This window comes from Rhinopithecus bieti, unplaced genomic scaffold, assembly GCF_001698545.2.
Source record: "Rhinopithecus bieti isolate Rb0 unplaced genomic scaffold, ASM169854v2 scaffold_3878, whole genome shotgun sequence".
In the NCBI taxonomy this organism is placed as follows: domain Eukaryota; kingdom Metazoa; phylum Chordata; class Mammalia; order Primates; family Cercopithecidae; genus Rhinopithecus; species Rhinopithecus bieti.
This window is the reverse complement of record NW_016805059.1, coordinates 3,580,816-3,608,680: the sequence shown is the minus strand read 5'-3', so window position 1 is coordinate 3,608,680 and position 27,865 is coordinate 3,580,816. Positions and strand designations below refer to the sequence as shown.

Below are 27,865 nucleotides of genomic sequence, written 5' to 3'. Positions count from 1 at the left end.
GGAACTGTGGTGCATGCCTATAGTCCCAGCTGCTAGAGAGGCTGACGTGGGAGGATCTCATGAGTCCAGGAGTTTGAGGCTGCAGTGAGCTAGGATTGTATGACTGCACTCCAGCCTGGGTGACAGAGCAAGACTTTGTCTCTTAAAAACACACACACACATGAAGGGAGGGAGGTGAACCCTGGAAGAAGTGGGAAGAATCTGAATGATCACAGGAACCCTGGAAGGAGGGAGTTTTAAGAAAGTGGTGGTGCTGGGGGAGGAGGCTAGGAGGATAGAGCGAGTTCACATGGACCTGAATAGGTTCAAGAGAATAAACACAGAGAAGAAGATTTTGTATTTGGTTAGAAAGAGGACTAGTGAGTATAAATTCTAATTATAGACACTTAGTAACTGTTCTTTGGCCAGTTGATAGGAGTGGTTTAGTAGAACATTTAAGTCCACATAGAGCCTGATGCAGCAGATGACAGCAGACAAGGAGTAGGAAAAGCAGGCTTTCCATCTCGCCTCTGTCACTAACAAGCTGCATGACCCTGGATGAGTCACTTCGTCTCTCTTCTCCTTAATTTCTTCATCTATAAATGAAGTTTCTTAAATTGATGTCCAAGGATGAGCTTCAGGGATTCTGAGATGTCTAAAGATTTTCCCTCTAGGGAGAAGGTCTATAGCTTTGATCAGATCCCCTAAAGTGATAATGCCTCCTAAAAAGTTAAGGACTGCTGAATTAGGTGATCATTAAAGTCCTGCTTAGTATAGAATATCAGGAATTTTTAATCTCTAACTTTCGTTTCTCTATTGTATTCCAAATGGCCTGTCTCCCAAATCACTCTCAGAGACCACTGTAAGATTAGATTTTCTGAAATGTAATTGACTGTATCCGTCAGCCCCAGAGGATTATTTAGAAAATCCAGACAGTTTTTAAAATTAAAGTTAATAATTTCTTTAATAGCCCACAGATATTTTTATTAGGACACAACCTTTATATCACTATTTATATTATTTACTAGCCATGCATCTAATGATCATCAACACCAGAAGTGGCTGTAGCCACTTCAACATATGTGGATGTCATTGCCTTTAGTGTTTTCCCTCCAAAAGGAAAAAAAAAAATTGGGAAGAAAAAGCAGTTTACTGAGTGTAAACTGGTGACTGAGCTCCCATCAGGGTGAGCTCCAATCAGGGTGATTGCTCTTTGGTGGTTCTCTTCTGGCAGGCATGTAAGCTCTTAGCAGTGCAGCGGCACTGAGTCCCCAAGTATGCTGCTGCCCTTCATAAGATGGCCAGGAAGGCTGGCATGGATTTGAATACAACAGTTGTCACTGTAGATAATGTCATGGGAGATGTTATTGACATTTATATTATATGCTCCTAAGCAAGAAGCCATCCTGCCATGTACTATACAATTATGATCATTTAATTTGGTGTAATTAATAGATAACTCTTAGGACTGAGCTCTAGAAATCCCTTTCTGGTCTCTTGTTACTTTATTCTATAAAATCTGGTATGTCAGCTGCCTTTACTGGTTAACAATTTATGTCTATAAACCACCTATGTGGATGGTATTCAAGATGTATTGTTTCACTGAAAGCAATGTTTAAAATAACTCTAGACATTTCTAATTCACACAGAAAATTAAGCTGAAATTGTGCTTCTTATAAATCATAAAATTATTTAGCACAATCCATTATCCACCTTTCTCATCTTACCTTGATTTGCTTCCATCTGATGGATTTTGCTGCAAGTGATACATTCTATGTGTCACAAGACAAAGAGAAATGAAGTTAATAAATACTTTTGTTAACACTTCAGTTTGAAATGCTAAATGTTGAAGGCAAGTGTCATACTTTTCCTTGGAGCTGTTTCTTTAGCACCATCTTTAGCTCCCAGTGAAATGCAAGAGGTGGAAAATTCAACCTATGAAATCCAAACACAGTTCTTACTGGTCATGGATATTTGCAATGTTGATACGAGCTGTCAGGTGCACAAAACACTAATTTGTTTGCGTGTAGACACAAGTGTTCTGCTAATTAATTTATCTTTCTAAAGCCATTGTCCTCCTTCACAGGGGCCTGCTAAATGTGCTGTTAATGCAGAAGGTTTAGATTTATGATTTGTGAAAATTGTTCTGGAGATAGCATTGTAGAGTTGTTCTGTTGCTGTGTAGATAGTGTATTTTGAGTTTATCTTTACCTTTCTTCTAAAAAGAGGTTCTTGTTTTTACACTACTGGCATAGTAACTGGATGAGTGATTTCACTGCCATAGCTGCCTGTTGGTTTATTTTAAATATGGTGTTCGTTAGCATGTGGCAGACTTCTGCTTTAATCATCACAATGTGTTGACAAAAATGCTAAATCTTATCCAGTGGAATTACAACGTGGGCCCATTTTTGCCTTATGGAAAGGAAAATAACCCTCAGAGATTTTAATTTGCTCATAAAAAGCAAATGTGGAAACAGTAACACCTTAAACACAGAGGAGAAGTAGGAACCTGCCTGGGAATGTAGAATTTAATAGCTGAAGTTCTATTTCCTGTTGTGATAGTGACTGAAGACAACATAAAATATACTTGTCAAAATAATAACACTCCTTAAAATTCCATATTGGTGACTTAAGGATGGAGCAGTTTCAGCTTTAATTTTTGGTAGGGAACTTGCTTTTTGACTTTGAGTGCTGTGGACAGGCAATCCACAGCAATCAGTCAATGTAGAGTAGCAGAAAATGTCCTTGGCAGCTATAATGGCTTGATAAGGTGATATGCAGTTTTTATGAATGGCTGTATCCAAGCAGCATCAGGTGATGCTACGGTGGCTTAGAAATTGCCAGGGGCTTTTACCTGTTTTCCATAACTCTAGCCATGTGCCCTCCTTTTTGAGGCAATACAGAGATCATCCTTTATAAAAAGGTCCTCTCCAGTGCTTTGGCCCTTAGCCTGGGAAAACATGCCTGCTTACCTCATGATTATAAGAGAGAACACTACAAAACTCATATATTTTCTTAACTTTGGCTTGATAGGAAGCATCATTCTTTNAAGCAAGATTTAGCATCTTTGCCTTCGTTGTACAGAGCTGAAGCGGGAGCCCAGGGAGGGGAGGACTGCATGGTTTTTCTTGGGGGGGGGAGTTGTGCACCCTGCAGTCCTGTCGTGTTGTGGGAAGATCAGCCCATGTTCTGTCGGTTGCCATAGCCTCTAGGATGGGTGTCCTTCCAGTCATCCCACTCCCGGGCTCTGTGGAGTGTTTGTTCATCATCGTCTTCCTCCTTTTCTTCTTGTTCTTCCTGTTGCTGAGCTGCTTTTCTGAATTCCTCTGGTGTTGCCTTGGCTATTCCCTGATCCGGTAATGCTCCGTATTTCCGAGGTTGCTCATACCAGTCACTCACCGTCATAGTTGCTAGACTTGGATAACCAGCTCCAAATACTTTGGCTTGGGCTGTGTTCCGAGTGAGAATAAAGGGTTTCACTGGAGGCCTCTCTTGGCGAGATGAGTTAGAAGTTGATGCCTCTCTTGAAGAGTCTCCTTCTCTCAGGATCTTTATTTCCTGGTCAATGCTCTCAATCTCTTCTAAGCTGATATCAATCCACGTCTGAAGGTGAAGATGGTAATATTCACGAACACGCTCATCATCTGCTTGACCACTTTCCACAGCAGATTTCATTGCAGACAACCTATGCTCCAACTCCTTCTTCTGCTTGTATCTCTTTATTTTAGCCTGTCTTTGAGATGCCATAGCAACGAGGCTAGGATAAGCCATGGAAGAATTGGCAGTGTGATTTTCAGCTGAGTTGTTCTTGGTTTTGGGCAGCTCAAACTCTGCCACATGGTAGCAATGGCACTGAGTTAAGTAGTTCATAAAGTGTTCTCGAGCCCGCTGCAAATGATCTAGATGCTTGCTGGGGTTGACTTGTTTCATGGTGAGGGCTCCTTGAAACGCTGGCACCAACAGGTACTTCAGGTCGGTGGAAGCAATCTCTTCCAAATCTTCATTTCGGCTGAACAAGTCTAGCTGCGATAACATTTCGGCAGCCTTCTCAAGGAGGTCCAGGCCCTTGAACACCTTCTCCTGGACTATCCGGGAACCGGCAGGTTCAGTCGCTACTTCTACTTCGTCCAGTAACTGTTTGCCCGTTTCGAACAGCTCGGGGAGCCGCGGCAGCTGTAACTCGTCCTCAGCAGCCATCTTGGGGAGAGGAAGCATCATTCTTTACTAGACATAAACTACTAGCACCTTCGAAATATAGTAAATCACTTTGCAAGAGCAAGAAGAGATTATATCTACGTGTTTATAACAACCCTATGAAACAGATACTGTCAGTATCCTACTTTAAAGATGAAGCAATTTCCTCCTTTTGTAGAGAGCTACAAAAAAAAAAAAAAAAAAAGAAAGAAAGATGAAGAAACTTGGGTATAGGGAAGTCAGGTGAGTTGTCTAGGGTCCAGAGCCTATACTTTAAATCACCAGGCTTCACTTTGCATCATGTTTCTGAGGCCCTAACAACATGCTTATTGTTACTAGAGAATTGATGAACATTATGAAAGTGAAGTAGGAGACTGGCAGGACTTTTTTTCTGGTCACAACCCTGCTGACCAAAACAGGATCTGATCCAGACAGGATAAAGTGAAGAAACTGGCAGGAACCAGCAGATGACAACAAAAGCCATCCCTAGCTGCTCTCATTGCTTATTGGCATAAGATACTTCCACCAGTGCCATCACAATGACTGGAAAGTGACCACTCATTTCCATGGCAATGACTCAGAAGTTACCACCCCTTTCTAGGAAGTTTTAATTTACCCATCCCTCAATTTACATCGACCCACTCCTTAATTTGCATGTAATTGAAATTGGGTTTACATGAATATAAATACAACTGACAGGAGCCCATGCATTGCTGACTCTGGACACACTGCCTATGTGTTAGCCCTGCTCTGCAACTGTTCAATAAAAGATTGCTGTCTAACACCACTGGCTTTCCCTTGAATTATTTCCTGGGAGAAGCTAAGAACCCTCCTGGGTTAAGCCCCAGTGTTGGGGCTTCTCTGTCCTGCATCAAAAGGAAATGCTCAGAGAGCTTAGAAAATTTATAACTGGGGGTCCTACCCTGTTCTGAAGGGGATGAGGATGGTCTTTCAGCAGAAGTGATGTTGAAATCAAGATCTTCAGGGTGAATATAATTTGTTCTGGAAAAAAATAAAAGGTTTCCATTAGAAAAGACTACACTGCACATTTTAACCCCTGGAGGGATATGCTGTTGGGATGCAGGAACTGAGAAGTCCAGAATGGTGACCTGCAGAGAAAGGAGGATAGGAGATGAGCCTGGAGAGATAGGCGGGAGCCAGAGGGGAGAAAACTTCAAAGATCGTGGTTCTGATTTTGTACTTTACTTTGAATACAAATAAAAAGTGACTAAAGAAAAGTAAAAGCAGATGAATTATATGATCAGATGTGAGTTCTGAAGGGATCGTTCTGGCTACAAAGTGATTGAGAGACAAGAGATGGAAATAAGGAGTCTACTGAAAGGCAATTGAGAGCTAGTAGCTTGGGCATGAGAAACAACTGTGAGTAGTGTATTGATTAAATAAATTTTTAGGAGGTAGAACTGGCAAGATTTGATAGTAGAGGGAATATACAAGATTAGAGAAAAGTAGCTCCCAGTCTTGTACACCATGCCAAGCTTATTACATTTAATAAAGTAATATTAAAGAGACATAAACCCATACACACTTTAAAATCTCTAACAGTTAGGAAATGACTAAGCAAACTCTTTGCTCTGTTAAGTAATATGTCATCATTAATTAATATGTTTATAACAGTTATAAGACATACAAAAGATATATTATTTAATTTCAGATAAATAATAAGTGTATGATGATAAAAGTATTCCAGTAGTCTGATTTAAAATATGCTGCAAACATAAAGATATCAAAATCCTACACATAGGGAAGGATCAGGAAAGAATTTATACCAGTTGCTGTGGTTGATACTGGCTTCATGAATAATTTCTTCTTCTTTGCTTATTTATTTATTTATATTTATTTATTTTATTTATTTATTTTTATTTTTGAGACATTCTGTCACCCAGGCTGTAGTGCAGTGGCATGATCTCAGCTCACTGCAACTTCCATCTCCTGGGTTCAAGAGATTCTCCTGTCTCAGCCTCCCAAGTAGCTGGGATTACAGGCATATGTCACCATACCCAGCTAATTTTGTGTATTTTTAGCAGAGAAGGAGTTTCACCTGTTGGCCAGGCTGATCTCAAACTCCTGACCTCAGATGATCCACCTGCCTCGGCCACCCAAGGTGCTTGGATTACAGGTGTGCGCAACTGTGCCTGGCCTTCTCTCCTTTTTCGAATTTTCACATTTTCTTTGATGACTGAGTATTACTTTTATAACAAGAAATTATTTTTACAATAAAATAGTACGGACAAGAGCAGCTACTTTAAAGAAAATTCATTTGTCATTTGCCGTTTGTTATTTATATACTTCTGAATTTTTATTTGTAGCATGTTTAAAACGAGACAAGGCTGCATACCTTTTTTTAAGGAAAGAGTTTCATTATTCATTTCCTGCTTGTGTTACAATGTCTAAAAATAAGGAAATGGTTAAACCACCTGTTTGCTCTGTTAAGTAATATGCCATCATTAATTGTTATGTTTATAACAATTTTAAGACACAGGAAAATGACTTCTGCTAAGTGTTGAGAATTAACTGACTTTAGAACGTTTGAAATGGTTTTGGAATTGAACACCATTAGCACCTCATATAATCCTCAACTGAATCCATGGAGGGCTGCTGCACATATTGTTCGTGAACCACACCATTTATACAAGCATGTGTGGAAGCCCTAAGAGATAGAGGAGTCTGGGAACCCAGGTCTACCAGGGTCTAGACCCATGCACGTTACCAGTGCACACTCAATGATGTATCTCTATGGCCCTTCTGTACCAAAAGCTGTGTGCAGACAGTAGCTGTCTATTATTGTTCACTGCTGTGTCCTCAAGGCCTGAGCATATGGTAAGCTCTCAAGAAGCTCTGTTGAACAAGTGAATATATTTGTATATCAGTATATACAATGATTTTCTTAGGTTGGTTTTAGAAATCAAATTAGTGTGTTAAAGGTTATGGACATTTTACATTTCTGAAGTCCTTATGATGTATTACCAAATTATTTTGTGGAAGGCCTGTACCAATTTATATTTATTCACCAGAAGTATTATTATGTTGGTTTAACTATATCTTTACCAGCAGTAGGTATCTTTATTTTCTGAAGATTTTAAATGTTTTTGGTAAAAAACAGGTAAGGCCTGTTTTCTCAGTTTCTGAGTTTTAATCTAATTTTCATGGTTTATTTTATTTTATAAAACAAAAAATACATTTTGAATTTTTATTTGTAAAAGTAATGGAAGTTCATTTTAAAATATGGTTAATAAAAAAGAAAATAAATGCATTAATGATCCAACTACACATAGCTACAGTCAACATTTTGGTATATATGGTTTCAACCATCTATATTTAGACTTATATACATATATTTCATATATAATCCATTATTATATATGTATAATAAAAGTCAGACTCCATTTTGATGTTTGACTGCTGGCAGTTTTCAAGCCCCACCACTCCCCCTTCCCCTGCTCCCCTGCATTTGGGAAAGCAAGTAAGAAAGACCTGTTGCTTCCTCCTCTGGCTCCAGTGAGAGGTACACAACACACAAACCTTGGCCGACATCTGGGAGCCTTCACCCCAGCCTTACCCCTTCATTGCAATAAAATCTAAGCTGATCTCCTTTCTCTACTCTCTCAAATCATTTGTGAATCTGCTTGGGAGCCTTTCTTGCTCTCCCCAGAAAGCCTCATTATGCAAGTAGCAAATGTTTGCGTATCCTCTTGGTGTGTATGTCACATTATCATTAGTCTCTATATGTGACTCCAAGTCAGGTGTTTAGGCATGAAGGGAGTCTATCACGTCTTCTTGTGGAGACCACAGCAATATGGATTATAAAAATGGAGTTTAACAAATATAACTCAAACAAGAATGAGATTATACTATGCATATTGTATAATAATTTGATTTTTATTTAATAATGTATTTTCAACAATATCATTAAATATTTTTCACCATACCATATTTAACAACAGTATATTATACCAGTATATGGTACAAATTATCTAACCAACTTATTATTGGATAGATATGTTGGTTCCAACTTTTTTTTGCTATTTTAAATAAGCTACAGTGAATAACCTTCCAGCTATACTTTTGTGTCTATTCTTGATGATTTCTGTAAGAGAGTTTTGCATTTAAGTATTAATGCATCATAAGCACATTAAGTAAACATTTATGGAGCATATGAAATGCACAATTTTTGGGAATCCTAAACATAAAAGACATCAAATTTTCTTGCAGAGAAGTCTCAATATAATAAGGGATCCAGAAAATATTTACAAGTTAGAAAACTGAATTTTGATTAAACCAATATTGATTTCAACTGTCTGCATTAAAAAAAAATCACAATAGCTTTTTTATTTGAATAAAATTTTATTAGGTGTGAAGTTTACTACAGGGTGGCACTAATAAATTTCTATTTGATTGTGGACATGTTAATGAGCAGTTTCTTCTCTGGTCTATTTTAGTGAGTTATAACTGGAAAATAGGTTTCATTTGACATTTTAAAAGTTAGATTACATTAAAATATAACCACAAAACAGGATTTTATTTAACACTCAAGTATTACATATGTTTTTATAACCACAGATCCTGACAAGTGATTTGCTTTTTTGAAATCTGAACTCACATTACTGAACATAATGTGCATGTATGTGTGCAAATTTATGGACATATGAGGATGAAATAACTAATTTACAGAGTTAGGTTTACTTTCTGACCTAGAGTCTAACTGAAATTTCGGTTCATATGTTTGTTTTTTTAAGAGATCGGTAAGAGGGAGGGACCAAGATGGCTGACCAGAAGCAGCTGCAGTTGGAGGCTCCCACTAAGAAGAAAAAAGTAAGTGAATCCTGCACTGGCAACTGAGGTATCTAGGTTTTCTCACTGGGACTGACTAGGTGGTTGGTATGACCCACAGAGAGCGAGGAAAAGGAGGGCAGAGCAATGGTCCACCTGGTAGCCACATGGGGCAAGGGAAGCTCCCACCTCCAGCCAAGGTAGGCCGTTAGTGATTCTGCTACCCACCTTGGAAACCATGCTTATTCCAATGATCTGTGCAAACCACAGGTCAGGAGATCCCCTCATGAGCCCATGCCACCAGAGCCTTGGGTCCCAAGCACAGAACTGTGCAGATTCTCTATGGCTGCTCAGCTTGAGACTGTTTAAGCCTACCCAGTTCTCAGGGGGAGGGGCAACCATCATCACTGAAGCCTAAGAAAATGAGGAGACTGAGCAGTTTGGACCCAGGAGGAATTCCCCATAATACAGCACAGCAGTTGTGGCAGATTGTGGCCAGATTGCCTCTTTAGGCTAGACCCTGATCCATCCCTGCTCAACGGGTCGTGCCTCCCTGCAGGAATTTCAGCAACTCCAGCCAGGGGTTTCCTGACAAAACTCTGATCTTTCTGGGACAGAATACCTGTGGGGAGGGGTAGCTGTGATCTCTACAGATCAGCAGACTTAGTCTTTCCTCCTGCTGGCTCTGAGGAATCCAGACAGTCTGGACAAGTGGGATTCCCCCCAGTATAGTGCACCCCCTCTGCCAAGGGGCAACCAGAGTGCTTCATTAAGTGGGTCCCTGATCCCAAGCCTCTTGACTGGGTGAGACCCCTCAACAGGGTCACCAGACACTTTATACAGTAGCACTTCTGCTGGCATCAGGTTGGTGCCCTTCTGGGACAGAGCTCCTAGAGGAAGGAGCAGGCACCCATCTTTGTTGTTCTCCAGCCTCCTTGGGTGACACCTCCAGGTGTGGGAAGGACCCAGGTGAATAGGGTCTGGAGTGGACCCCCAGCAAACTGCAGTAGCCCTATGGAAGAGGGACTTGACTGTTAAAAGAAAACAAACAGAAGGCAACAAAAACAACAGGTCAAAAAATAGTCCCCACAAAAACCCCATCTAAAGGTCAGCAGCCTCAAAGATCGAAGCTAGATAAACTCATGAAGATGAGAAAGAATCAGTGAAAAGACTCTGCAAACTCAAAAAGCCAGAGTGCCTCTTCTTATCTGAGTGATCACAACACCTCTCCAGCAAGGGCACAGAACTGGGAGGAGGCTGAGATGGATGAATTGGCAGAAGTAAGCTTCAGGAGGTAGGTAAGAACGAAGTTTGCTGAGCTGAAGGAGCATGTTCTAACCCAATGCAAAGAAGCTAAGAATGATGATAAAACATTATAGGAACTGTTAACCAGAATAATCAGTTTGTAGAGGAACATAAATGACCTGATGGAACTGAAAAATACAACACAAGGACTTCACAATGCAACCACAAGTATCACTAGCTGAATAGACTAAGCAGAGGAAAGAATTTTTTTTTTTTTTTTTTTGAGACGGAGTCTTGCTCTGTCGCCTGGGCTGNATCTGAGTGATCACAACACCTCTCCAGCAAGGGCACAGAACTGGGAGGAGGCTGAGATGGATGAATTGGCAGAAGTAAGCTTCAGGAGGTAGGTAAGAACGAAGTTTGCTGAGCTGAAGGAGCATGTTCTAACCCAATGCAAAGAAGCTAAGAATGATGATAAAACATTATAGGAACTGTTAACCAGAATAATCAGTTTGTAGAGGAACATAAATGACCTGATGGAACTGAAAAATACAACACAAGGACTTCACAAAGCAACCACAAAATACCCTTTGTGAATTGACTAAACAGAGGAAAAAATTTTTTTTTTTTTTTTTTTGAGACGGAGTCTTGCTCTGTCGCCTGGGCTGGAGTGCAGTGGCCAGATCTCAGCTCACTGCAAGCTCTGCCTCCCGGGTTTATGCCATTCTCCTGCCTCAGCCTCCCAAGTAGCTGGGACTACAGGCGCCAGCCACCTCGCCCGGCTAGCTTTTAGTATTTTCAGTAGAGACGGGGTTTCACCATGTTAGCCAGGATGGTCTCAAACTCCTGACCTCGTGATCCCCCCGTCTCGGCCTCCCAAAGTGCTGGGATTACAGGCTTGAGCCACTGCGCCCAGCCAGAGGAAAGAATTTCAAAGCTTGAAGGCTGTCTTGCTGAAACAAGACAGTCAGACAAGACTAGAGAAAAAAGAATGAAAAGGAGCAAACAAAACCTCTGAGAACTATGGAATTATGTAAAAAGACCAAACTATGGCTGATTGGGGTATGTGAAAGAGACGGGGAGAATGAAACCAAGCTGGCAGGGAGTATGAAATCAAGTTGGAAAACATACTTCAGGATATCTTCCTTGGAGATACTTGGAGAACTTCCCCAACCTAACAAGACAGGCCAACATTCAAATTCAGGAAATCCAGAGAACCCCAGTAAAATACTCCATGAGAAGATTAGCCCCAAGACACATAATCATCAGATTCTGTAAGGTTGAAATGAAGAAAAAATGTTAAGGGCAGCCAGAGAGAAAGGCCAGGTCACCTGCAAAGGGAAACACATCAGACTAACAGCAGACTTCTCAGCAGAAACCCTACAAGTCAGAAGAGATTGGGGGCCAATATTCAACATTCTTAAAGAAAAGAATTTCCAATCCTGAATTTCATATCTGGCCAAACTAAGCTTTATAAGAAAAGCAGAAATAAAATCCTTTTCAATTTATCACCACCAAGCCTGCCTTGCAAGAGCTCCTGAAGGAAGCACTAAATTTGGAAAGGAAAAACCATTACCAGCCACTACAAAAACACACTGAAGTACAAAGACCATTGACACTATGAAACAACTACGTTAACAATTCTTCAAAATAACCAGCTAGCATTATGATGACAGGATCATATTCACACATAACAATATTAACCTTAAATGTAAATAGGCTAAATGCCCCAATTAAAAGACACAGAATAGCAATCGAGATAAGGAGTCAAGACTCATCGGTATGCTGTATTCAAGGGACCCATCTTAGTGCAAAGACACACATAGGCTCAAAATAAGGGATGGAGGAAAATTTACCAAGCAAACAGAGAAGATTAAAAAGCAGCAATTGCAATCCTAGTTTCTGACAAAACAGACTTTAAACCAACAAAGATAAAAAAGACAAGGGCATTATGTGATAATAAAGGATTCAATTCAACAAGAAGCACTAACTATTATAAGTATATATGCACCCAATACAGGAGCACCCAGATTCATAAAACAAGTTCTTAGAGATCTACAAAGAAACTCAGACTCCCACACAATAATAGTGGGAGACTTTAACACCCACTGTCAATATTAGACAGATCAACGAGACAGAAAATTAACTGGATCAAGTGGACCTGATAGACATCTACAGAACTCTCCACCCCAAAACAGCAGAATGTACATTCTTTTCATTGTCACATGGCACCCTAAAATCAATCACATAATTGGAAGTCAAATACTCCTTAGCAAATGCAAAAGACATGAAATCATAACAGTCTCTCAGACCACGGCACAAATTAGAACTCAAGATTAAGAAACTCACTCAGAACCACAGAACTACATGGAAATTGAACAATCTGCTCCTGAATGACTCCTGGGTAAATAATGAAATTAAGGCAGAATCAAAAGTTCTTTGAAACCAATGAGAACAAAGAGATAACATATCAGAATCTCTGGGATGCAGCTAATGCAGCGTTAAGAGGGAAATTTATAGCACTAAGTGTCCACATCAAAAAACTAGAAAGATCTTAAATTGATACTCTAACCTCATAACTAAAAGAACTAGAGAACCAAGAGCAAACAAACCCCAAAGACAGCAGTTGACAAGAAATAACCAAGATCAGAGCAGAACTGAAGGAAATAGAGACATGAAAAACCCTTCAAAAAATCAATGAATCCAGGAGCTGTTTTTTGGAAAAAAATAAAATAAATAAACCACTAGCTGGACTAATAAAGAAGAAAAGTGGGAAGAATCAAGTAGACACAATAAAAATTGATAAATAGGATGTCATCACTGACCCCTGAAAACTGAACAACCATCAGAGAATACTATAAACACCTCTATGCAGATAAACTAGAAAATCCAGAAGAAATGGATAAATTCCTGGACACATGCCTTCTCCCAAGATTGAACCAGGAAGAAGTTGAATTCCTTAATAGACCTATAACAAGTTCTGAAATTGAGGCAGTAATAGATAGCCTACCAACCAAAAAAAAAAAAAAAAAAAAAAAACAGCCCAGGACCAGATGGATTTATAGCTGAATTCTACCAGAGTTACAAAGAGGAGCTGGTACCATTTCTTCTGAAACTATTCCAAGAAATTGAAAAGGAGGGACTCCTTCCTAGTTCACTTTATGAGGCCAGCATCATCCTGATACCAAAACCTGGCAGAGATCAACCAAAAAAGAAAACTTTAGGACAATATTCCTGCTGAACATTGATGCAGAAATCCTCAATAAAATAGTTGCAAACTGAATCCAGCAGCATATCAAAAAGCTTATCCAGCATGACAAGTCAGTTTCATCCCTGGGATGCAAGGCTGGTTCAACATATGCAAATCAATAAATGTGATTCATCACATAAACAGAACTAAAGACAAAAACCCTATCTCAATAGATGCAGAAAAGGCCTTTGAAAAAATTCAACATCCATTCATGTTAAAAACTCTCAATAAACTAAGTATTGATGGAGCATACCTGAAGATAATAAGAGCCATCTGTGACAAACCTACAGCCAATATCATACTGAATGAACAAAAGCTGGATGCATTCCCCTTGAAAACTGGCACAAGGCAAGGATGCCCTTTCTTGCCACTTCTATTCAACATAGGCGTAAGTTCTGGCCAGGGCAATCAGGCAAGAGAAAGAAATAAAGCATATTCAGATAGGAAGAGGGGAAGTCAAACTGTCTGTGTTCGCAGATGACATGATCCTATATTTAGAAAATCTCATCATCTTAGCCCAAAAGCTTCTTAAGCTGATAAGCAACTTCAGCAAAGTCTCATGATACAAAATCATTTTGCAAAAATTACAAGCATTCCTATACACCAACAATAGACAAGCAGAGAGCCAAATGAATGAACTCCCATTCACAGTTGCTACAATGAGAATAAAATACCTATGAATACAGCTAACAAGGGACGTGAAGGACCTCCTCAAGGGGAACTACAAACCACTGCTCGAGGAAATCAGAGAAGACATAAACATTCCATGCTCATGGTTGGAAAGAATCAATATCATGAAAATGGCCATACTGCCTAAAGTAATTTATGGATTCAGTGTTATTTCCATTAAACTACCATTGACATTCTTCACAGAATTAGAAAAATCTACTTTCAAATTTATATGGAACCAAAAAAGAGCCCATATAGCCAAGATAGTCCTAAACAAAAAGAACAAAGCTGGAGGCATCATGGTACTTGACTTCAAATTATACGACAAGGCTACAGTAACCAAAACAGCATGGTACTGGTACAAGAAAAGACATATAGACCAATGGAACAGAATAGGGACCTCAGAAATAAGGTCACACATCTATGAGCATCTGATCTTTGACAAACCTTATGAAAACAAGTAATAGGGAAAGGATTCCCTATGTAATAAATGGTTCTGGGAGAACTGGCTAGCCATATACAGAAAATTGAAAATGGACCCCTTCCTTACACCTTATACAAAAATTAACTCCAGATGGATTAATGGCTTAAATGGAAAACCCAAAACTATAAAAACCCACAAGAAAATCTAGGTAATACCATTTAGGACATAGGCACAGGCAAAGATTTCATGAAGAAAAATGTCAAAAGCAATTGCAACAAAAGCAAAAATTGACAAGTGAGATCTAATTAAAACTGAAGAACTTCTGCACAGCAAAAGAAACTGTCATCTGAGTGAACAGACAACCTATAGAATGGGGAATGTTTTTTGCAATCTATCCATCTGACAAAGGTCTAATATTAAGAGTCTACAAAGTACTTAAACAAATTTACAAGAAAAAAAAACCCATTAAAAAGTGGGCAAAGGACGTGAACAGACACTTCTCAAAAGAAGACATTTATGTGGCCAACAAACATGAAAAAAAGCTCAACATAACTGACCATTAGAGAAATGCAAATCAAAACCGCAATGAGATACCATCTCATGCCAGTCAGTATGGCAATTATTAAAAAGTCAAGAAATAGATGCTGGCAAGGCTGTGGAGAAATAGAAATGCTTTTACACTCTTGGTGGGAATGTAAATTAGTTCAACCATTGTGGAAGACAGTGTGGTGATTCCTCAAAGACCTAGGACCAGAAATACCATTTGACCCAGGAATCCAGTTACTGGTTATATACCCAAAGAAATATAAATCATTCTATTATAAAGATACATGCATGCCTACGTTCATTGCAGCATTATTCACAATAGCAAAGACATGGAATTAACACAAATGCCCATCAAAGATAGGCTTGATAAAGAAAATGTGGTACATGTACACCACGGAATACTATGCATCCCTAAAAAGGAATGAGATCATGCCCTTTGCAGGGACACGGATGGAGCTGGAAGCCATTATCTTCAGCAAACTAATGCAGAAACAGAAAACCAAACACCGCCTGTTCTCACTTATAAGTGGGAGCTGAACAGTGAGAATACATGGACACAGGGAGGGAAACAACACACAGCGGGACCTGTTTTGGGGTTGGGGAGAGCATCAGAAAAATAGCTAATGCATGCTGGACTTAAATACCTAGACGTTGGGTTGATAGGTGTAGCAAACCACCATGGCCCATGCTTACCTGTGTACCAAACCTGCATGTCCTGCACTTGTATCTCGGAACTTAAAATTAAATTGTTATTATTATTATTTTTTTAAAGAGACTGGGGTCTGGGTATGTTGCCCAGGCTGGCCTGAAAGCACTCCTCTGGCCTTAGCTTCTTGAGCGACTTGGACTACAAGTGCTTACCACCACACCCGCTTTACTATTTCCTTAAATTAAGGATCCTCAGTAGTCCATTCTGGCTGTCTTATGCCCCGTTAAAATCGCGGGGACAGGGAACTTTCGGCAAGTGTACTCTACCAGCTTCTTCCCACCCATAAACATTCTGGTAATGCCCCTGTTGGCATTTCCTTACCTCCTGGGCAACCACTGGTCTAAGGGAGTGCCTGTTGACGGGGAGTGTCCTCTCCAGTGTGCCTGAATGAAAAAAAGGCTAAACGCCATCTCTTTTAGATATATCGTTTGAAAATCATTTAAAGTGATTACCCTAAACAGTTACGATATTTCATAAACTAATATTAAAAAACTAGTTAAAAAATTAAAATATTTAAAAAAAATTGATGGTATATATAGACATAAATTCTTTGAATTGGGATACAAATTCTTCCTTGCTTAATTTAAAGGAAATAAATCTTCTGAAGTGGTTTTAACCTACGATGTATTTTATATTAGTCCATCGTCAAGGATTAATTTTAAATGTCTTTAGAAACAAATTTGTTAATTCATTATTCTGTACTTTACATTTCCTTTATTATAAGAAAAAATATGCCAAGAAAATGTTCATTGAGCTTTAAGTTAATGAATTGCACCGAAGGGTTATATTATTGGAGAGATGATTTTAGGTTAGTGCACATAATATTTTTTTCTTGATTGTCTTTTTTAAAAACAGCGTTATTGACTGGGTGTGGTGGCTTACAACTGCAATCCCAACACTTTGGGAGGCTGAGGTGGGAGGATTTCTTGAGGCCAGAAGTTCAAGACCAGCTAGGACAACATAGGGAGACTGTCTCTACAAAAATTAGAAGTAAAAAAATTATCTGAGTGTGGTGGCTCACATCATTGGTCCCAGCTACTTGGGAGGCTGAGTCAGGAGGACTGCTTGGACCTGGGAGGTCGATGCTGCAGTGAGCTCTGATTGTGCACTGCACTTCAGGCTCAGTGACTGAGAGAGACCTTGTCTCAAAGATCAAACAAACAAAAAGCTCCCCAGCATTATTGAGGTATAACTGACATGTGGTAAGCTATACATAGTTAAAGTGTACAGTTGGAAAAGTTTGGACAGATGTATACACTATTTCCTCTAGTGACTTTTAAAAAGAAAGTTTTAAATTTTGATAAGAGGTTCGATTTATTAATTCTTTCTTTCGTAGATCATGCTTTTAGTGTTGTATCTAAAAAATCATTGCCTAACTCAAAATCACAAAGACTTTATCCTATGTTTTCTTCTGGAAATGTAATAGTTTTAGGCTTTACATTTGGGTGTGTGGTCCATTTTGATTAATTTTTGCATAAAGTGCAAGGTATGGATAAAAGTTCTTTTTTTTCATGTGGATATTCAGTTGTTCTAGCTGTATTTTTAGAAAAAAAATCCTTTCTCCACTAAATTGCATTTACATCTTTGAGCAAAATCAGTTGACTATGGATTCTCTTTTGTGTTCCATTGATTTATTCATCATTGCAATGCAAATATTACACGTCTTGATTAATGTAGCTTTATACTAAGTCCTGCAATCACATAAGTCATCTTTGTCATTTTTTAACATTGTGTTTGGTCTTTGCATTTCAATATGAATTTTAGAATTGGATTGTTAATTTCTACAAAAATGTTGATATTTTGTTTGAGATTGCCTGGAATCTGCAGATCTATTTTTAAAGAATTGACATCTTAACAATATTGATTATTTGGGCCCTTGAACCTTGTACCTCTCCATTTATTTAGATCTTTAATTTCCCTCAGAAATGTTTTGTAGTTTTCAGTGTACAAGACTTGCATATATTTTAATGGATTTTTCACCTTTTCATATTTTTATGTTATTGTTAATTATGTTGCTTTATGATTTCAGTATCTGATTATTTATTACTGCTATATAGAAATACAGTTGCTTTCTGAATATTGACCTTGTATCAGACCTGAATCATTGCTAAACTCACTGGTTAGTTTAGCAGTATTTTTGTAGATTTTGTGGAATTTTCTGCATAAATGATCATGTTGCCTGTGAATAAAGTGTTCTTTCTTTCTTTCCAATCTGAATGCCTTTTATTTTCTGTCTTGACTTATGACCTGGTTAGAACCTCCAGTACAATGTTTAATACAAATAGTTAAAGCAGTTATGTCAACAGATATGCTTTTCTTGTTTCTGATCTTAAGCTAAAGCATTCTCATGTTTCATTATTAAGTATAATGCTAGCTGTAAAGTTTTTATCAGGTCGAGAAAGCTCCTTTCTATTCCTAATTTGCTAAGAGTTTTTATCTTGAATGGATGTTTGGATTTTGTGAAATCTTTTAAAGTATCTGTTAAGATGAATATGTATTTTTTTGTTTTCAATCTGTTAATATGACGATTAATACTAATCGATTTTCATCTTTTATTTTAAAATTTTAAATTATTTTAATTGACAAATTAAAATTGTGTAAATTTATGGTATACAATATGATGTTTCAAAATATATATGCATTGTGAAATGGATAAATCAAGATAATTAACATATGCATTACTCACATACTTACCATTTATTTGTGTAGTCATTGAATTTTTTTCTTTTTTGTAGAGACAGCAGCTCCCTATATTGTACAGGCTGGCCTCAAGAGATCCTCCCACCTCGGCCACCCAAATTTTGGGGATTACAGGCATGAGTCACAATGCCTGGACTGTCATTGATTTTTGAATATTAAACTAATCTTCATGACTAGGATAAATCTCACTTGGTCATGGTATAATATCCTTTTTATAGTTGTTTGATTTGCCTGTCAAAATTTGTATTATAATTTTGTATCTATGTTCATGAGGGATACTGGTCTATATTTTTATTGAAATATCTTTGTCAAGATTTTGGTATCATGGTAATGCTTATATCAGAGACTTGGGAAGTATTCCCTCCTCTTTGATTTTCTGAGAGAGTTTTGTAGAATTGGTATTATTTCTTCCATAAGTGTTTGGTAGAATTTACAGTGAAGACACCTTGGCCTGGAGATTTCTTTGTGGGAAGGTTTCTAGCTACAAATTTAATTTTAAAATAAAGTCATGGCTATTCAGATTATCTATTTCCTTTTTAGTAAACTTTGGTTACTTCTGTCTTTTAAGGAAATGTGTATATTGCATCTAGGTTGTCAAATTTATTAGCATGAGATCATATATATTTCCTTATTTTTCACCATCTGTAGAATCTTAGTTATATTATCTCTGTCACCCCCAGTATTGGTCATTTGTGTTTGCTCTCTTTTTTCCTACTCAGTTTGGCTAGAGGTTTACCAATTTTGTTGATCTTAGGAAGTCAGCTTTGGGTTTCACTAATTTTCTCTTATATTTTTTTTTCAACTTCATTGATTTCTGCTGTGATTTTTATATTTCCTTTTTTCTGCTTACTTTGGGTTTCATTTACTTTTCTTTTTCTAGTGTCTTAGAATGAAAACTGGAGGTCACTGACTTGAGATTTTCCTTCTTTTATAATAGCGGCCTTTGGATGCTATTTACCTCTAAATTTTACATTAGCAGTGTGGAGGCAGAATAATGCCCCTCCCCAGAGGTGTCTATACTATAATTCCCAGAAGCTGTGAATATATTACCTTACATGTCAAAAGGGATTTTGCAGAAATGATTAAGTTGAGGATTTTGAAATGAGGAGAGTATTCTGGATTCTCTAGGTGACGCCAATTTAATCTCAACAGTTCTCAGTGGGAGGCAGAAGGGTCAGAGTAAGAGGAGACATGATGAAGGAAGCAGAGGTTGGAGTGGTGCAACTGCTGGTTTTCAAGATGGAAGAGAGACCCAAGATGAGACATGTGGGCAGCCTGTATAAGCTGGAAAAGACAAGGAAATGATTCTCACCTGGTGCCCCTGGAAGGGACACAGCCCACTTGACACTTTGATTTTAACCCAGCGAGACTTCTAATCTCTAGAAATGTATGACAATAAATTCATGTGGTTTTAAGCCACTATATTTGTGATAATTTGTTAGAGCAGCAATAGGAAACTCATATATGTGGCATCCCCCAAGTTTTGGTATGTTGTGTGTTTATCTTCAGTCAATTCAAAACACTTTGAAATTTCCCATTTGATTTCATCTGAACCCATTGATTATTTAGTAGTGGGTAGTTAGAGGGATTCTGTAGATTTTCCAGATATCTTTCTGTTACTGATTTCTTATCCAATTCCATTGTGGTCAGAGCACATATTTTGTATGACTTGAATCCTTTCAAACTTATTGGGACTCGTTTTATGACCCAGAACATAATTTGTTTTGGTAAAACATCAAGTATACTTGAAAGGAATGTGTGTTCTTTTGTTGTTAGGTGGAATATTCCATGCACGTCAAGTTGGCTGAATTGTGTTGCTCAAATCTATATTCTTACTTATTTTCTGTCTACTGGTATCATTTATTGAGAGAGGGGTGTTAAAATCTCTGATTATAGTTTTAGATTTGCACAGTTATATTTACAACTATTTTGTGTTTTCTGATTAAATGACCTCTTTATCAATATGAAATTACCTTCTTTATTCCTGGTAATTGTCTTTTCTCTGAAATCGACCCTGTTTGATACTAATGTAGCAATGTTAACTTTCTTCTGAGCTTACTTTTTTATCTAATCAGATAACCTCTCAATTGGGATATTTAGACCATTTGCTTTAATGTGACTGTTGATATTGTTAGGTTTAAATGTCATCTTGCTGTTTGTTTTCTATTTACCCTATTTATTCTTTGTTCCCCTTTTTCTGCCTTGTTTGGTTTTTTAAAAAATGATTCCATTTTATCTCAATTGTTGGCTTATTAACTGTAACTCTTTATGTTCTTTTAGTTGTGGCTTTAGCATTTGTTGTCTATGTCTTCAATGTAATAGTCTACTTTTCAAGTGATACTGCAATACTTCACATAGAGTATAAGAACTTTAAAATTGTATACTTCTCTTTCTCCCTTCTCATCTTTTGTGCCTTTGTTTTCATATATTCTGCCTCTACATAGGTTATAAATCCAACAATATGTTGTTTGTATTTAGTATTGCTATTTATAGTTTATTGGTATTATTATAATAAATTATCTTTTAAAATGACTTAAATGCTAAGAAAAAATCTTGTATATTTACCCTTGTGATGAACATTTATAGTGTTCTTCAGAAACCTGTGGATGAATATTTCCATTTGCTATCATTTTCCTTCTGCCCAAAGAGCTTCCTTTAACATATAACATAAAGGAAGTATTGTACATAGAATTTACATAATATATTTCTGCTAGTTTTAATTCTTTCAGCTTTGTATCCCTGGAAAAGTTTTTATTCCATCATTGTTTCTGAAAGATACTTTCACTGGGTATAGAATTCTAGGTTGATAGGTTTTTTTTTTCTTTCGGTACTTTAAAATTTTTGCTCTGGTGCCTTTTCACTTGCACTGTTTCTGATGATAAATCTACTGTCATCCTTATCTTTGTACATATCTTCTTTTGTTTGGGCTGCTTTTGAGATTTTGTCTTTATCACTGGTATTGAACATTTTATTATATGTGCCTTTTCTTCATGTTTATTCTTGTTGGTGTTTGTGAATCTCTTTGAATCTGAATTTATGGTTTTCATCAAATTTGAAAAAAAATTAGCTTTTATTCCTTCAAATATGTTTTCTTTTCCTTGTCCTTTCCTGGGACTCTAATTACACATTTTTATGTCACCTAAAGTTGTTTGACAGCTCACTGATTCTCTTTTCATTTTAAAATACGTTTTCTCCCAATGTTTCCTTTTGAGTAGTCTCTCTTGCTATGTGTTCAAGTTAACTGATCTTTTCTTCTGCTATTATGTATGTCTAATCTGCTATTATCACATTCCATGTTTTTTTCTTCTCAGAACTGTAGATTTCATCTTTGGCAGTTCACATTTGGATTTGTGAAATGAGATTTTGGTTTTGGATCTGTTTTATGGGTATGTTTTCAACTTATGGAATACAGTTATAGTAATGGTTTTAATGACCTTCTCTACTAATTCTAACATCTGTGTCAGATATGAGTGTATTGTAATTGATGGATTTCTTTTCCCTCAATGTGAGCCTCTTTTCCTGCTTTTTTGCATACCTGCTAATTTTGATTAGGAAGACAGACATTGTGAATTTTACCTTGTTAGTTGCTAGTTATGTTCATATCTTGAGCTTTGTTCTGGATTGTGATTAAATTACTTTGAAACTGGTCCATTTTGGTCGTGCTTTTAAGATATGTTAGGTAGGACCAGAGCAGCATTTAGTCTAGGACTAAATTCCCCACTTTTGAGGCAAAGCCTTCTGAGCATTCTGCCTATTTTCCTGTGAATGTGAGGTTTCCCTGCCTAGCTAGTGAGAATAGGCACTACTGCCAGACTTAGGTAGCTTCTTTAGACCCATGCACTGCTAGTTCTCTGCAGAATACTTCCGAGGAACCCTCTGTAGATATCCAGAATTATCTATCTGTATAGCAGATGTCTGTCTCTCTCCTGTAATCTGTCCTGTGAATTCCCTGCACTTTCTGGTAATCTGTTTGTGTTCTTTTTGGACTCTTAGTTCCTCAACTCGGGGAATCTGCCAGTCCCCACCTGAGTTCCTCCTCCTGGTGCATGACCTGGAAACTCAATCATATACATGCTTCATTTGTTTTATATCTCTTAGGGATCACTGTTCTTGGTTTCTTGATGTGCAGTATCTTGAAAACTGTTGTTGTATATTCTTTGTCTGTTTGCTTGGTTATTTCAACCAGGAATATAAATTTGGTCCATGTGACTCCATCTTTTCCAGAGTGAAATTTCTACTTCAAGTGTTTATGAAAAGGTTTTTGTTAGTTTTGCCATATGATTTTCTATTTGAATTTAGGCAGTAATCTAAATTGTACTTTAGATTAAGAAGGGAATGAATTACTTTATGTCAAATACATATTTATATAAAGAAATATTTTACATACAAAAGGTGTATTGTAAATAAAATAACTTTTGTGTGTTTTCATAGTTTGGTTAGAAAAGTAATTATTTTGATTTATTAGCAGCTGTAAGTCTAATAATACTAGTAGCAGTAATTTTGCACTTTTAACTATATTACAGTAAAAGTTATTTTTTGAGATTAAAATATATATGTCTGGAGGTCATGCTAAATACATTTTAAACTGAATATAATTATAGTTTTTTAATACTGCAGATTATTAAAGCTAAATAAGCCTTATGCAAAGACTTAAGAAATTTTCTGAAACAAAGTAACTATCACTGAGTGTGTACTTTGTGACAGGTACTTCATAAAATTATTTTTTATTCTCATAATGTATTTATTAAATAGATATCATTATCCTTATTTTGGAGATGAGGAAACTAATATCTAATAGGGTTATATAATTTACCAAAGTTACAGAGTAAGTTAAATGATAGAGCCTGGATTTAAACAGGTCAGATAACTAAAATCCAAAGTATTTTATTATGCCATACTGGTCAAAATTCTCAACTCTATAAAGAACTTCCAATTATTAAGATTTTTAAAAATGTGTTTTAATAATGAATTTGTTGGTTAGTTTTAGCTTATTAACATACCAAGCAGGAGAGTAATATTTTATAAATTTTATCTCCTGGAATGTAATGATCATTTAATGTCACACTTCAAGTCTGATTATAAGTCACATTTTGAAACACTCTGCAGTTTCCATAGTGCTTTCGCATAGTTTTATGTATTAATTCTCATAGCCACATGGGTATGTCATTAACCTCATTTTGCTCAAACTTTACCATCTGGTCTAGGTTTCCATGATTCTTAGACGAGTGTTTTTTCTATGATTCCAAGCTAGCCTTTTTGTGTCATTAACTTATTTTATTAAAACAAACAAGCAAAACCAAAATGACACTGATATAAAACCAAATCATTTTCCCTGCTTTTATCATAATACCTTTAAAAATAAACTTTTATTTGTAATATATTCTTTTTATATTTGAGCAAATATTAAAACATTTTTTCTTACTATAGTTATGCCAGGTTTTGATTTGCTTTGCAGTCTTGCAGACAATCTCACTGAATGTGGTACTCAGAGTACTGGTGGAATAGTCACCAATTATCATTTGGTGCTAGACTGATAGGAAGCAATGAATATATATAATATATATGTATATACACACATATATTTAATATCTACATTTTATAAATTTTATTGTTCATTTATTAAGCTGTATTTAAGTAGTGCCCATTTAAAAATATCTTTGTATTGTGAAACACAAGCAAATTTTATATCCTAGTCATTATCATCTAATTAGAATCCAGAACTAAGTTGTAGGAGAATTTTTCTTTTTTTCCTTTGAGATGGAGTCTCACTCTGCTGCCCAGGCTGGAGTGCAGTGGCATGATCTTGGCTCACTGCAACCTCCGACTCTCTGGTTCAAGCGATTCTCCTGCCTCAGCCTCCCGAGTAGCTGGGATTACAGGCACGTGCCACCACGCCCAGCTAATGTTTGTATTTTTAGTAGAGATGGGGTTTTGCCATGTTGGCCGGGATGATCTTGATCTTCTGATCTCGTAATCTGCCCGCCTTGGTCTCTCAAAGTGCTGGGATTACAGGCATGAGCCACTGCCCCTGGCCATAGGAGAATCCTTTAAGGTGTCTTAAAGATCATACTTCCTCAAAATAATATGCAATGTTTTTGTATGCCTATTATAATGTTATAATGTCTAACTTATTATCAGTGTTTGTTGTTATTAGACCATTATTATATCTGTTATGGGTTGAATTGTGTCCCCCCAAAAGAATACAGTATGTTGAAGTCCTAACCCCTCAGTGCCTAAGAATATGACCTTATTTGGAGATAGGGTCTTTAAAGAGGTAATCAAGTTAAAATGAGGTCATTAGAGAGAGCTGTCATCCAATATGAACGGTGTCCTTATTAGAAGGGGATATTTGGACAGACAGAAGATGGGAGTGATGCATTTACAAACCAAGGAACACCAGAGATAGGTGGCAAACACCAGAAGCTGGGAAGGGACAAGGAAGGATTCTCCCCTAAAACTGTCAGAGAGAGCATGGCCCTGCCTCTCTTGATTTTGAATTTCTAGCCTCCAGAACTGTGAGCCTGTAAATTCATGTTGTTTTAAGTCACCCAGTTTTTGGTACTTTGTTATGGCTGCCCTAGGAAAGTAATGTAGTACCTGAATTAGAAATAGAACCTCTTGCTTTAAGGACTGAATACACTGAATATACTGAGACCTTAAATACCAGGACATGCTCATGATTTACTTTTTCTCTCACCCTATTCCATCCAAGTCTTCATTGTTAGAAGTAGCAGAAGGCCCTTGATCCTAGAAGCTCCTTGCTCTCAAAAACTCCTGCAATATGCACCAGCAAAGTCTGGCTTCACTTACCGATATGAAGCTTACAATACACAGGCCTCTGCTTTAGTGTAAAACAGGAGCCTTTAGATGACATTCCAAACCGCTGTCAGTCTAGACAGTAGTTGCCTCCACTTTTACTCCATGAGCCTTGTCTATAGCCAAACAGGCACTGCTCACTCTTCTCTCTATCGTTTCTTCTTCCTCCTCCTTGGCTGTCATGTGGCGCCAGACTGGCAAGAAGCAATGAAAACACGAGTGTCATGGCACTGATGGGAAGTGTGGCTGGGGCCCTCTGCTGTTACGGCTCTGCATTGTCTCCCTCAGGGGGAGCATTTGCGGTCTCAGTGTGGAGAGCAGGTGGATCCCACACTTCACATCCAGTGTCCTGGCCTCTCACTGGAGGTTCTGTGTCACAACTCCACTGGAAAGATCTGAATAGATTTGACTTTATTTATAATTTTATTCTTACCTCAAAATCATCCACCCCTGTTGAAGACATGTCAATTTCTGACAGTGACATGGTCAGTCTTCCACTAATCCAGACTCAGGCAATCTTTGTTCTCTTCCATGGTCTTCTTTGTCCCATCAATCACCAGATGAGAGAAGTGTTTCAATCCCGTAATATTTCTCATTTTGTTCCTTTCATATTCACTCACACTTGCCAGTTTCCTCATCTAGATTCTGCAGGCTACTATAATAGTCTCTTAATTTGTTTCCCTATCTCTTGTTTCTAGTGCAAGGGCTTTCCAACTCTGAAGTAGTTGATAGTCTTATCTATTCAACCATATTGTAAATTCTGTGAAGAGATGGATCTTTGCATATCTAGGAATTTATCATAATAGCATTGTCTCACTCAAAATAGCAATTAAAAACCATAAATTTTACAGACATTACCTGGAATCCTAGTTCTACCACTTATTAGCTCTGTGAGATGAGTCAAGCTACTTAACTTCTATTTGCCTCAATTCACCTATCTGTAGAATAAGGATAATCTATGCTCGTCAGGTTGTAGAGTGGGAAGTTGGTGTGAATCAAATAATAAATGTAAAGCACTTAGGACAGTGCCAAAGATATGTAGTAAGTTTTCAGTAAAATGTTCACCTCTATTTTACTGTTTTGCACTTAGACGTTCATCAAATATTTGTAAATGAATCCAACTGATACTATATTAACACAAGAACAGACATGTGCTTTTACTGCATCTGAACATATGTTGCCTATCTTAATTATGGTGATGTAGTTCTGAGCTTTTTGAGATCCTCAAGCATAAAATTAGGATAACACCTACTCACAGGGTTGTTTAAAGATGAAAATAAATAAGCTGCCATTGGTAAGGGCTGAGTCTAGTGCCTGACATATAGTAAACACTAAATAAATGGCACCCAGTAGAAATAGAAATAATGGCAGTACTATTAGTAGTAAAGCAGTGGCAATAATAGTAGTAGCAATATATTAGTAGCAATAATAGTAGTAATGGAGTGGGCAGCAGTATTTCATTTAGTTTCTTGTAACTGTGGGACATATAAGAAATTGAGAGCAGCTTGGGGAAATGTGAGGAAAAGACATCAAGATTTACTTGAGATTGGGTGAGCATTGATAGTTGAAGCCATGGAAGTGGATGAGGTGGTTTGGGGATGTAGAGGACCACAAGGGGAGAATCAAGGAATCAAGGGAAGGGAAGGACAAGGGGAAAGTTGAGTGTTTTGGGAGGTTGCGGGTTGGGTTTCAGTAAGTTCTTGTCCATCTGATTCAGAGGTAGTGGGAGGAAGCACATGAGTTCTAAGAGGGGCAGCTATGATAAGAAAGTTAAGGAAGACACCTAGTGGGCTGTGCTGTAGTGCCTGCCCAGCCTGCATCTCCAGTCATTTCTCAACCATGTTCTCATCTTTCCACCCTTCTCTGACTTTGTCTCCTTTCCTTCTTAACATTTAAAGAATTAATTTCTTTATCCATATACCCATATAAAAGATTTATCATAAATGAATAAATCTGGTCATATTCCATCTGCTTTCTTTAATGTGGTTCTCTTATTATTTTTTGTTTGCCTCCTCTTTTCCCACTGTTCCTCTCTCCTGCTTATTGGCACTGCTTCTGCCTATGTAATCATGCTATAGACCAAACACGTATTCTTTTGTACTTTGTGTTAACCCTCAGATAATCATATATGGATGTGAATGCATATACACATATTAACATACTGGGGTATAATAAAATGTTCTCATATCTGATAAGCCAAGTCCTTCCTCATCCCCTTTTCTTAAAAAATATTTTTGTGACCGGGCACGGTGGCTCATGCCTGTAATCCCAGCACTTTGGGAAGCCGAGGCGGGTGGATCACCTGACATTGGGAGTTCGAGACCAGCCTGACCAACATGGAGAAACCCCATCTCTACTAAAAATACAAAAAAATTAGCCGGGCGTAGTGGCTCATGCCTGTAATCCCACCTACTTGGGAGGCTGAGGTAGGAGAATCACTTGAACCTGCGAGACAGAGGTTGTGGTGAGCTGAGATCGCGCCATTGCACTTCAGCCTGGGCAACAAAAGCAAAACTCTGTCTTTTATATATATATATATATTATA

At 37.6% G+C, this 27,865-nt stretch overlaps 1 protein-coding gene and 1 long non-coding RNA gene across 2 annotated transcripts in view; one reads left to right on the top strand and one right to left on the bottom strand.

Moving 5' to 3' along the window:
* The window catches only part of LOC108529032 (uncharacterized), an 87,867-nt gene that overhangs the window by 12,169 nt on the left and 47,833 nt on the right, over positions 1-27,865 (top strand). Inside the window, exon 3 of the long non-coding RNA XR_001885384.1 lies at positions 8,928-9,003. This is a non-coding gene — a long non-coding RNA (uncharacterized LOC108529032). The remainder of the gene's footprint in view (positions 1-8,927; positions 9,004-27,865) is intronic.
* On the bottom strand, positions 3,111-4,182 carry LOC108529030 (immunoglobulin-binding protein 1). Its single transcript, XM_017871076.1, has one exon. It carries the CDS (start codon positions 4,174-4,176, stop codon positions 3,157-3,159), a length of 1,020 nt encoding a protein of 339 aa, XP_017726565.1. The 5' UTR covers positions 4,177-4,182; the 3' UTR covers positions 3,111-3,156.

Bases quoted from the DNA above. Each gene is read 5' to 3' on its own strand.
- LOC108529030 (XM_017871076.1), bottom strand. From the start codon at position 4,176: ATGGCTGCTGAGGACGAGTTACAGCTGCCGCGGCTCCCCGAGCTGTTC.